Consider the following 13423-nt stretch of genomic DNA (forward strand, 5'->3'; position numbering starts at 1 on the left):
GCCTCTCCCCCATATTGGGTGCCACATTCTCTGTTCTAGGAACTTCTTCCTGCTGAACATGTTCACAAACCTGCAGTCTGTAAAGGAGCAAGCTCTCTTCCTTTCAAAGATTCACCTTATTTAGAGGGTGGGAGCTTGTTATTGTTTTTTTTTTTTTTTTTTTTTTTTTTTTTTTTTTTTTTCTACTTGTCTATGTGAAGAAAAACATCTCATGAAGATCACTGAAAATCCAGTTAAGCTTCTATAGATCATTTCATTTTCTACTTTATTTTTCAGTTCTCTCTATATATTCTTTTCTTCCTTCAGTTTTATCCTCTGCTGTCTTAGTTATATCTCTTCCTACATGGATCTGACTGGCTCCCTCTTTTCTCATTTCTCAATTCTATTCTCTTCATAATAGCTGTATGGTTCTATGGTCTCACTGTTATGCACTCCCGAAGGTCACTATTTTACCTAGACACACTTTCATTTAGTGGAGTCACGGCTCCAGAAACCTCTTCTTTTTTGCTTGTTGTGTTTAATATCAACATTTGATATTTTTTGTTGTCTTGAATGACATGTACATTTATTAAGTCATCTTTTCAGTTAGTTTAATTTCATTGGTAAAAAATTCCAAGACCATAGATAGACAGGTTCCACATGCTCTGCACCTAGTCACCTTTAGTGACACACTACTATGTTAGTCTTAGCATTCCTTTTTATCTTTTTTTTCCCTTTGTTCTAAGCCTTAATGAAGAAAAGACAATTCCTGTAATTCCTTCTTGGTTCATTAGCAGCTAAACTTTTTTGATCCTTTTGCTCCAATCAGCTTTGCTTTCATTAAAGGTTGGTAGCTAATTGTTAGCTACTACTTTTCTGTTAGTCTTGATCAAAAGTAGAAAATACTATGCCTAAGTCATTGTATGCCACCTGATAAAGTCTTTGTTAAAAAAAAAAAAAAAAGAAAAAAGAAAAAGAAAAAAGCTTGCCTAGCCTCAGAAGAAAAGAGACTSTTTTCTGAGAGAATTTATTCTTGATGATGAAAAGCTTCTTTTGCAAGTTCCTTTAGATTGGCAGCTGACTTCTTTAGGTCCCTTGCTTAAGACATTCATCATTCAAAGCATCATGTGACAGTATTTCCTGATCTGCTGTTATGGTTTACCTTTTAGAGTTACAATTTAATATTTACAAAAGAAACAACCAAAAGAACCTAAATACTTATCAATCACTTCTAATAATTAAGATAATACTTACTTTATATAGTATATTCTTTGAGATAGCGGTTTTACGGTATGTACATTTTCTGCATATTGAAAAACTACCTTTTTAGTTTTTTGGTCAGAATCACTCCAGAAAGTTTACTTCTGGTTTACKCCTAAAGTGGAAATTTTTGGGGGGAGATGAAGTATGTAATACATCCTGCTAAAGTCTGCATCATGTTTCTGACAGAGTCTTCTGATAATTTGAAAGCAAATCTGTCAATTAGTTTGAGTTAAAAAAAACCCTCTGCTTTCTCCCACTTATCTTGAGTTCTTTGGTAAATACAGTAATGTATCAGTCATTTCAGTTATCTTCAGATCTCTTTCAAGATGATTAATGCAATCTGAATTTTCCTGTATAATCAAAATTAACTGAAATTTTAGGAAAGAGTTATATTTGAAGTTTTTTTTTTTTTTTGCAAAGTAGCTAAATCATTCATAATTTTGCTTTTGCTATGATTCTATAAATCATATTTAGTGTCCTGAGTGACCATAATGGCAGGATAGGTAAGTAAATCAGTCACCTTATTTCCCTTACAGTTATTTTCCTTGTGACAATTTGGTTGTCAGCAGTGTCTCAGTGGCATATAGAAAGCTTATTATTTGTCAAGAGTTTTTACTGCTAAATTATTTGGTCCCACTGCCATGGTTCTTTCATCATTCTGTGTCTTATGCTATCATGGATAGCTGTGAATAAAGAATTCTCCGTAGCAGCATTTTTTAACTCTTACTTGTGAAGTCCCACTGGCAACTAAGGCATGAGTTCAGGGACATTACTTAGCTGTGGAGTCACTGATATTCTGATTCAGTGGCAACTGATTTGATTACACAGAGTTCCAGTGTCACCAACTCATCTCAGACATTTAGAGTATCAATTGCATGATACTCTAAATAAGAGAAGTAAGCCTGATTTGATTCTGGATACGTTGCATAGTAAGTCTCTGTTAAAGTAGTGATAATAAAAATGTTCAAAACAAGGTACTACATATTTTAAAATCCTAGCTTTCTGATTTATTTTCTCACTTGGAGGGCATATGGCATTTAAATATTTAAATACCTAAGGAAGCTACTAGGCAAAACCCAGTTGTTTTATGATGGAATTAAGCTTAAAGGTATATATAGTAACTTGAAAGCATTAAAGAAAAAAAGCACTTAGAAATTAGAACAAGAGAAAAAGTGTTTTTAATTGTAAAACCAAACTACATGAGCTCTAAATTTCAGTGTTCAGTGGTACTTTAAAAAGCCAAACATGCTAGATAAGATGTCTCTGAGGCCTCCAAACTTTATGGTTTTTTGCCATTTGGTTATGATAAAAGTGGAAAAAGAGATTTTGTGGTCTTAGTTTCTATTAAACTACTAGTTTTTTTCCCCCCAGTAAAATACCTTAATTACAAAAATAAAATTTTTTACATCATGACAAGGCAGCAATGAGATCACTTATATGTGTGTTTCTAAATCATGTACGTATTTTGGTTTGTATGGATATGTCTTGGTTTATAGTATTGTTCCAGAGATATTAGGCCTTTTTTTTTTTTTTTTTTTTTTTTTTTTTTTTTTTTAGAAGATACAGAGATGTGAAGCAGAGGGAAAAAAGAAAGTGCAAAATATTATGGCTTTATTAAAAATAAACAGTACAATCCTTATTTATTTTGTAGCTGAGTGTGGTGGTCGAATTCATGCTGCTACGTCGGGGCGCATTTTGTCTCCAGGTTACCCAGCACCATATGACAACAATCTTCATTGCACTTGGATTATCGAAGCAGATCCAGGAAAGACGATAAGGTACATACTTAATTTCAATACTTAAATTTTACTGTTGACTTCAGTATTTTGTAAATTATAATCTCTACCTAACCTCCTCATGTTTTCTACACTATTTTATGTTTATTAATTCCTTCATACATTAATAAAGTTGATGCTTGTTGTGCTGGCATTTATGAATGCTGTTCCTCTAGTGCATCTTGGTCCCTAAATTGTACTGCAGATAGCTAGGTATCTAATTCAGAACTGTCAATTCTATTAGATTATATGGCTTGTAAATCTTTGGTATGGTACAGCTGTGCACTGGTATGCTTTTTTCTAATTGTAAACCAGCTAAAAAGCCAAGATGTCACCTGTGGCTTCAGATTTCTTCCTCTGAGTTGTTGTAATGTCATTTTTTTTTATATATCTTACTGTCAAATTCAATGTAATAATTAGTTTTAAATAGAATATAATCAGTCAACCCTTTCTTTTTTTAAAAAAAAAATTGCCTCAAGCAATCATAAAGTGCCAGGCTGTCTGCCAGCAGTGCTGCCACGTCAGGCATCTCGGAACTTGCTGGGTATCCTTAAGAAGTGCTTTTTTGTCATCAATGCTTTGATCTGATAAAGATCTGACAATTAACAGTAGCTGAAGATTAGCACTATAAGGCCTTATATACATCTCTGAAGGGCTTTCATTTTATATTACTGCTCTCTTCTGTTATAGTCTTATTAATATATATTGCTTTCTGAAGTATGTAAGTAATACTTTCTCCTCTCTCCAGAAGAAGGAAATTAGTAATGCACAAGGAAAACTTTAAAAAAAAGTCTTCAATTTGCCATACTAAGAAAGAACTAGTTAGATCACTCAAAGAGTGGAAGGTATACCAACAGTTAAAGATTATTTCAGCTCATCTTTGCTGCAGTTAACACATGAATTCAAAGACTCAGAAATGACAAATTCTATCTAATATGCATGCTAATTATTCTACTCCTAGCAGGAAACTGCTGTGAAAACAAGAATATAACAAAAACATTAAACACACTTCTAATCAAAATAGATAATCTTAATTTCAGTTGAGAATCTCTTAATACTTACGTATTTAATGATATGCAACAGAGGTTTCATGCTGCAGTGGCAGAATAGATATGTGTAATGTCCAGTAAACACCCTTTTTTTACAATATTACCTATCTCTTTATTTTGAGCAAAAGGTTAACAAATACTAAGCTGTTTCAGTAATCATTTTATGTGAACAACCATTTTAACTGATCATCAAGATGAACTTTCAGTATAAGCCCATTCACTGAAAGATCTTTCATTTTTTACTTTCCTATTTTAGTAATCCCATTTCACTAAAACAAATAATGAATTCACTCCATCACAGGTGAATTCAATGAATTATTTTCATTTAAATGAAAATTTTCAAATTAATGACAAATGGAATGAATAAATGTTAGCACAGAACTACTGAAAACAATAAAAGAGTTTTGATATTTACTTACTAGATTTCTTCAGTGTTAAAAATATAAGCAGCAATCAGAACTTGAAGTCAATGCAAAGTTTTTGAATACTAAAATAACATTCATGAACACCATTGTAAAACAGATTAGAGTTTTCTATTACAGTACGATTATATAATTTATGAATTTTGGCAGAAGGTAAAGGTAGGAGAAGACATTTTTTGCTAATGTAAAAAAAAAGGCAGAACTGACAGAATTTCCTGTGCTATACATACTAACATCTAGTGGAAAATAAATGATTATCAGAAAGAATGTCAACTGCTTTTTTCAATTGCATGTCATTGAATCTAATCAGTTAGTGTTCTTGGTATCCTTGCATGAATAAAGAGAGGAAAGCTTTCATCAAATCATTRTTCTTATCTCTTAAAATATCTATGATAAAAACAAGCCTATTAATAGAACAAGTGTGATATGTTGTAATAGTGGATTTTGCAGTTGCAGTGTAGAGAGGAAAGAACAGAATCTCTCTTACGAGATCATCTCATCAAACTGGAAAAAATGGGTATCACTTCAGCACCACCACTATTTCTTCAGTCCTAAAACAGGAATAGCATCTCCAAATTAAGAACAGTTTGGGAATGATTGCTTGGAGTTTTATGTAATTATGTTTAATGAGTAATATGCAGTGTTTTTAACCTTTCTTTGCAGTCTACATTTTATTGTTTTTGACACTGAGGTTGCTCATGACATCTTGAAGGTGTGGGATGGGCCTATTGAGAGCAGCATATTGCTGAAAGAATGGAGTGGCTCAGCCCTTCCAGAGGATATTCACAGCACTTTCAACTCATTGACGTTACAATTTGACAGTGACTTCTTTATCAGCAAATCAGGCTTTTCCATTCAGTTCTCAAGTATGTAAATCCTTTTTCATCTCAAATACAACCAGTTTTTATTCTAGTATATATGAATTACTTGTTTCTCGTCTTACAACTTCCTCAGTCTATACAAAAAGAGATATTATTGTAATTATTACATGTGTTTATGCAAAATAGGCACTATTAGGTTGATTTGTTTGGATTTGCTTTGTATCTTTAAGTGTTCTTAGTCCTTGATTTATACAGCAACCCCAGGCCCAGCATTATTTTATTAATAATTATATACAAACCTAAATGGGTTTGTACATACACAAATTTTCTTCTGAACTGATACCTTTTGCATGTCCTTACCGTACTCTCTAATAATATTTTAATTCCTTTGTAGGTTTTTTTTAATCATTACACCTGTTGCATACTGGATCATTTTTATGATTTCAGCAACTGTGTGTGTACACAGTTAAACTGAGGGAAAAAATAGAATATATCTGACCATTTTGAAATACTTTAAAATTTTTACTGTTAAATTAATCAAAGAAATTCAAATTTTATCTTCAGGTCTAAAGTAAAAGCTTGTCTGTACATAGAATAATGAGATCAGTGTTGTAAAATTGAGCATATGGAATTTTTCCAATATTATGACTGAAGTGTTACAGGCTAGGTGGGACTGCAGGGAGACAATATTACTGTATTTAATTCAGTCATTGTGTTTTTATATATTTAGATACAATTTATGTAAGGGTATATCTACTCAAGAAACTAGGAAAATGAAGACAAATTAATAAAACATGTGAACATGTCTTATTTAAAACCTTACCTAGAGCTGCTGTTGTTCTCAAACAAATGGCACTAATAAGCTTCCAGTTCTATTATTTCTGAATGAGGACATCTACTCACTAGTACTGAATGACAAAACCAGGGGTTTTCCTGTTCTCTTAATAAAACATTTGAATTTTACCTGTTTGCTTCATTTAGTTTAACTTTTCTGAATGTTGTACAGCACAAACTGTGCTGAGATACCAGTTAAAGTATGCAAAATAAATTAAAAAAATAAGAGTAGAATAAATGTTTCTGAAATTTCTGACCTGTGTGGTATATAATATGCTGCTTTTCAAGCTTTGAAAGTGTCAGATTATATTGTTAGAGTTATCAAACACATTTTATGGTATATTGTGTAAAACAGGCTTATCAGTTAATCCATAAATTATGGAAGGAAGAAAACATATAAATTATTAGACTTGTCAACATAGGTATTGCTGTATGTTCTTTGACCTTTGTTGATACCTATAATAAATAGGAGACATATAGATGCCATAAGAGTGAAGAACTGATTTGATCATCTTACTGTAATATCTGATGAATCTGTTCGGTGATTATGATGGCAATTGCAGTGTATGTCTAACTGTAGTTAATTGGAATTAGTGGTGAGGAACTAAACGTCTCAGCTCAAGTTAAGGGAAAATTATATAAGAGTTCGGTTCACCTGCTTGGCAAGTATAAGTTTTATTTTTTAAATTGCAATATAGATATAGATATATGATTTAAGGAATATATTAAACAAAATGTTAAATTATTTCATGTGAAAATCAAGCTTACTTTATTTAATCTCTTTAAGGCAATAGAAAGACCACTATTGCCCCAATCCAGTAAAGCATTTGAATATCCATTGAACTATGGATATATGACTATTGTTGCATGCTTTGCATTCATCATATATTCAAACTGTATGTCAGTTTAGGCTAAGGCTGCACAAAATATTGAAAATTGACTACTTAAGTAGTTTCTCTAATTGATTCAGTAAAATAGTGTCAATCCCAGAAAGTGTAAATGGTTTATTACAAGTTCTGTTAAGATAACTGCTCAAGTTTTGAATCTTTGTATTACTTAAAGGATTTTCAGGTGATGCATTTATTAAGGAATATATTTTGTTTAAACATGAGTTACAAAATAAAAAGTAACCTGCAGATTCAGAAATGAGCAGAACTGTAAAATTTTCAAGACTCTGAAACTCTGACACAGGCTGCTTCTGCACTGGATTATGTAATTGGGATGAATGTCTGTGTGAATGAACATCTACTGAGAAGATCACATAAAGGGTATACATGTGAAAGTATCAGGTCACATGAACAGCTTAAAATCAAAGCACTAAAGTGCTACCTTTCAGCTGGAGAATTTGTTTCACTGTGTTGCAAAGGTACTGATCACTTGTGTCCTCTCCATGGGGCCCTGGAATGCCCTTATTACATTTATCTAAAAAAGAAATGCTGTGAAAAGATGGTGTGAGGAGAGAGGCAAAATGATGAATCACATACTCAGCATGTGAGACTTGATAAATCAGAAAATATCATCTATGAATTACTTAGTTTATTGTATATGTAGGAAGAGGAATTTTTTGCAGAAAAAAATATAAAAGGCTGAAGTTCACAAAATGTTTGGACAATATTAAAAGTCCATTTTCTTGCCCACTCAGCTCAGCATGTAGAACACAAGGACATGAACTGACTAGAGTGATTATGTTAATTGTAGTCAGCTTAATGCTTTTCATTAAAACTTAATTACCATTTAATCATGCATAAAAGGACAAAAATGGAGTTCATTGTACAAAATTGACCTTTACTCTGGGGGTTAAGTACATTTAAACTATGTATAGCAAGCCAGTGATGTCAACCAACTCTTTCTTTTCAAGACATAGAACTTGAGCACAGAGAGGGTATAGACAAATTTGATACCTGGCTTCTTTTTTCCCCTAGATAACCCACTTAGTGGCAGAAAAACATTCCTACCTAAGTTAAGTATATAAAAATAAGGTATCTAACCTTGTTTAATTCTGTCCTGAGTCTTTAAGTTAAATAGGATAAATTTACTGTAGGAAACCTATAAGTCTAGTTATTCTAATATAGACTAAATTTAAAACTTCTAGACATTTGAGAGTGAATGAAATAAATTCTACTCTAAGGTCATGGCATGGTTGCTTTTTCATAGATTTCTAGTTCCATTTCAGATATCCTAAGATATTCTTCTCAGTCTCCATCTACCACGCCAGAAGGCACTTGGGTCATATCTACTAGTCCTATGTGGGTATTTTGGATATGTAGAGCATCTTAAATAAGTCTAGCCATCAATGCTGGAGCAGATCAATCTTATTAAAAGTGTTTAATGTTCAGTAACTCTGGACTTCTGAAGGCATTTGGATCTCATGCTAGTAGATGGTTCATTCCTTTTTATTAACCTGTGCATCCTAAAGCTTATTTTATTAAGAACTTGTTTATATCTAGCTATGCAAATTGTTTGTTTGATATTTAACAAAACCAATAGATGTGGCAGATGAAAGGGACAACACTGTAAGAGACTTTCTAAGAAGATTCATTTGTACAGACTCAGATAGACTCATTTTAATAGTACTTAACGATAGTTCTACCTTAACAGTCTAGCTTTTTTTTCTTTGAATCAAATTCTAGCTGTTACAATTTGAGAGAACTGCACCTTTTTCTTAAACTGAATGATGCATTCATAATTCCACAGTTGATTTCATAAATTTTGTCCTTCAAGAGTACAATACATCAAAGGTTTATTTTCACATATCTCATAGTGAAAAATCTGTTTATACATTTTTGGAAATGTCCAACTCTTCTGGAGTCAGATCCATCTGTGATAATTTTCTGTGCTGACCTATGATTCTATGAAATTATTAATTTCTATCTGACATAGCCTTCTTTAAGCATATAGTTCAATTAACAATATTCTTATTTCTGCCTTCATATAAACTGTAATGTATCTTTTTTGCTAATGAAGAACAATTAGAAAAAAACTGAAACAGCAGAGATATTTTTCTCTTTTTTGGTAATATTTCTTTCTTGTTAGTCACTCATTTTATTAAACAGAAAATATGAAATGATCGCATTTCTGTACTTAGTTTAGCTTGCCTTTCTTTTTTGTTTTGTTTTGTTTCTGTTATTTCCTTGCTTTCCCCAGATTTGCTCTTGGGCATAAGTGAAGAGATAAGAAATGAAGATTAAAGATTCCTAACTAAATCTTTATCTTAACAACACAAGTCAACAGTTATAATAAAATAAACAAACAGGTCATCTCAGTCAGTTAATTAGAATAATTACTTGGAGGCTATTGTCTATGATGCTGACATTTTGTTGATTTCTTCCTTCTTCTGACAAGAGCTTAAATATCATTGGCTCTGTGTTTATGACATTGAGCTCACTCTGACATACATATGTACAGTTTAAGCAATGGTATGTGTTTATGACCAGTTTTTGAATTCCATTTGGTCGTGTGTCTGTCTACAGAAATTCTTATGGTAACTGTGCCCTCTATCCTGAACTACTAGGGTAGTGTTATCTTGGAAGTTGTTTTTTCTTTTGCTCAAATATCTTTTAATTACTTGCTTAATAGTTTGAGCTATTACATTTAAGTAGTATCAGCATTTCCATGAGAGAATCTTCACTTGCAGGAATTGCATTTCCATTGTGATTGTTTAAGTCTGAGCCATGATGAAATTGCCAAGAAAGAGGGGTTAGTACAAAAATACTTTTAAAACACATGCCTTACTAAATAACTAAATCTTGAGTTCAAAGAAAATAAAAAGCATTAAGACATGACTTGCTAAAAGAAATAAACAATTGGGCACCAAAACTAAGATTAAACTTTAAAGGCTGTAACCTAATAATATTTCATAGTTAGATTTCTTTTCTTGCTTTTTCTGATGTTATTAATATTACATTGCATGCTCATAATAACACAGTGACATTAACATGGAAAATGATTTCTACCAAAAACCTCTGTGCTATGGGTAAGCGCCTGGGTAAGGTATCATCACCAGCCTCATATTTATTTCCAATAAGAGGTTCAGGGCTTTATATTCTGCTCTCGCATAGATCCTTATCTTTGTACTCCAGGAAGCATATAAATCTAAAGAGGAAGAGAATGTTTCAGAAACATCTATATTAAACTTTCCTTCTTTGGGTTATCAGAGGTGTCCCCAGCTCAGTGCTGGGCTGTTGTGAAGCCCATTAGGAAGCACTTCACTCTCCATTACGCTGCTCCAGAAGGTTGGCTGCCTCCCTCTGGGCCTGAGAGTTGTGATAATCTTGAGTACGGGCACTCCAAATTACCMTGTGGATCTTTTCTATTTCACTGATTGCAGCAGAGTTTTTTGAAACATTTTTTGAAACAGATTTTAAAGCTTATTTTTTTTAAAAAAGCAAGCATTATAAAACTAGCAAGGAAAAAGAATAGATTGCAGGTAGTTTATCTTGAGTGATGTTTACTGTRTATACTATTGGCACTTATTTCCAAAGCTGTCCTGCAAAGAGTAAACGCAAATATTGCCCTTCCCATCTTGTAAGAACTGATGCAAAGAAGTCTACTGGATCTGATAATCCRAGGTTAAGCCTGGGAAGCCATCTAAATACTAGGCCCATGTAAATAGCGCTGGATTTTGGTGCCACTCATGTTAAAATAAAATGTGGCAAATGTATATTTCATTTAAAATATAAACAAAATGCAACTTTCACATGGCTTAGGTTCTTTCTGTTACTTTATCCTCTTTCTGTTTAATTCTCTTAATGCCACRTAAGAGGAAGGTATCTGTTTTGTAGAAGTATCCTACAGGTGGGAGAGCATTAGACTGAAGATCTAAAGGTCCCAGGTTCAAGCCTGAGCTTCAGCAAGTTTGGGGGGGTCCTTGTTACAGGTTTGCCCAGAGAGGTTGTGGAGTCTCCTTCTCTGGAGATATTCAAAGCCCACYTGGATGCGACCTTGTCTAACATGCTCTAGGTGACCCCGCTTGAGCAGGGGTTTGGACTAGATGATCTCCAGAGGTCCCTTCCAACCTTACCAATTCTRTGACGTTCTATAACATCTATTACCCTTTCATATTAACTCCTTAAAAGCGAATTTTGAGGATCCCTCATTCATGTTGCCAATTTTAAAGGAAACTCAACAATAAATTGAGATTTATTATACAACAATTTATTATRTATCCCTCCTCTGCAGAGATCAGTGTGCAATGCGATTTACCCTGCATATGGTTCAGTAAACTTGGAATGATAAATTTCCTGTACAGTCAATTCAGATTTTTCATGCTGTGACTCAGGGTCCTTGATGCAGTATAGTACCCAGGGCCTCCAGGTTTATAATCCAGCCTTGTGCTGGTGTAAGTGCTGGTCTGAGGTGTAATGGTGAGGTTTCAAGCAGTGCTGTGTTCTACTTCTGCAACACACTGGCTGCAGAAGTCTCTCTGTTTTCTAGAGACCAACTAGAAAGTATAAAACATCTTACTAGCTACATCTCCTGAAGARGAGGGAGACATGTTGAAGGAAGTARCATAAAAATCACCTCAAATTTATCCATGTAAGCTTTTGTGCTTCCAACTTAATGAAGGAGACTGATTTTTTTTTTTACATTATTACATAATGCAAGCCTTATTTGAACRTATGCTTAACACTAATTTGCACAGTTATTAGTCTGTATATTTACATATATGATGTCAAATATTTGGCAGAAAGCAAATGCTGTACTTTTTCACCTGTTATGAAACTATTTGCTATTCTGAAATCACTGCAAATCCTATGTGCAATATGTGCGCTTGATATACTAAAATCAAACCTGTTACACAAATAGTTGTGTCAGAGAAGAAAGAGAAACTTGTGCATTGCTGCAATTTACAAGCCCAATTTCTGTAAATCCCATGTTATTTTTATGAATATGTACAAAAAGTAGAGAGAAGTGCAGCAAAAACTTGCAGCAAGTGGTTGTTTTCCATAGGTATAATGAAAACAATATCGATGAAGGTGATTTTTTTGTTGAGTAATAATAGAGTACATGCTGAACAAACTGACAAAAATGAAGTGTCCTTCAAGTGAAAGATAAATTAGGCACAACTCTAATGCATTACACACAAATTTATACTGGTCATGTTCTCAAAAATAGTCTCCCACTGATTTTCAGTGAAGTTTTAAATCAACTTTGAAAATGTAATTTGGGTACCRTTACATAAGAGTCTGGAAAAGTGTTAAATTCACAATAGAGAATCCTAACACAGTGGGTGCCAACATATGAAAACGTGCTAGGTATCTCTGTTTTCTCCAACTGGCCATTCTCCTGCCACCTCTAGTTCACAAGCGTGGCCAGCTGAGCAGTTGAGAGAGCAGGAGAGGGGAAATCTGTACAGCATGGTACTTCACAATTTGTTGAGTACCTTCTAATTTACTTCCTAGAACACATGTGCAAGAACTGGGATGCAAGGGGTTCTCATGGGGTCTCAGTCCCTTCTCCCTGCTGTGCCATCTTAGGCATCTAATTCTTCTAAGCTATTTCTAAAAATGTTTAACTTGGAAACTTGATTTTGACCTAGCAACTGTGAACCTAAAATGTAGTCATTGCTTTGCGTGATTTACCGCATATATACCTTTAAATGTGTTAAGCTTAAATTTTCTGAATTTTCTTAAATTTTTTGAAAATTGTACACGTCAACGCCACATCAGAGCACGAATATTTATCCATTCTTAGAAGTGTGTAAGATAGATATTGAATTCGGCACCATATATTAGTATATGGATTTAGAAGAAAAGAGCCCGCTTAGGAAATGAAATGAATGACAGAACTGGCAATTTTTGATATGGATTAATTCATTGATTAATATTTAATTAATTAATTCAAAATTTTAATGTGGATTAGTGTGGATTTTAATGGATTATGCATATTTTAATGCATGTAACATCTATACCTTTTAGAATTTCACACAATACCAAATGAAGTAATAGTAGACTTCTAATTTTCATGAAGTTACAGAACGTCTTGAGAAATTTGAGTAGTGAAACAACTTGGAAAGGAGACAAGATGAGAAGTTGACTGTCTGTCTAAATGTTCACTTTACTAGATGACACATTGCTGCTTAAATRTCTGGTGTTTTATTTAATTAGGATCAAGTGTATCTGGCATGATAAAAACATTGTTCAAAGACATAAGATATCTTCCAAGGCTGCAAGAACAAAAATACAGAGRATATTTTGTGGTTATTAAATGGCTATAGTTGTTTTTAAAATTTAGAGCTTTATATGTAAGAAATGTAGACTAACAGTGAAATTCATTTTAAA

At 33.1% G+C, this 13423-nt stretch overlaps 1 protein-coding gene across 1 annotated transcript in view; it reads left to right on the forward strand.

Moving 5' to 3' along the window:
• CSMD1 (CUB and Sushi multiple domains 1) overlaps positions 1 to 13423 on the forward strand; it is a 626201-nt gene that overhangs the window by 395465 nt on the left and 217313 nt on the right. The window contains exons 25-26 of the mRNA XM_085309436.1: positions 2894 to 3020; positions 5152 to 5354. Coding sequence (XP_085165562.1) covers positions 2894 to 3020; positions 5152 to 5354 — 330 coding nt within the window. The remainder of the gene's footprint in view (positions 1 to 2893; positions 3021 to 5151; positions 5355 to 13423) is intronic.

The sequence above is a fragment of the Rhea americana genome, unplaced genomic scaffold (genome assembly GCF_003343005.1).
Source record: "Rhea americana isolate MKP2758 unplaced genomic scaffold, rheAme1 scaffold_299, whole genome shotgun sequence".
Taxonomy (NCBI): domain Eukaryota; kingdom Metazoa; phylum Chordata; class Aves; order Rheiformes; family Rheidae; genus Rhea; species Rhea americana.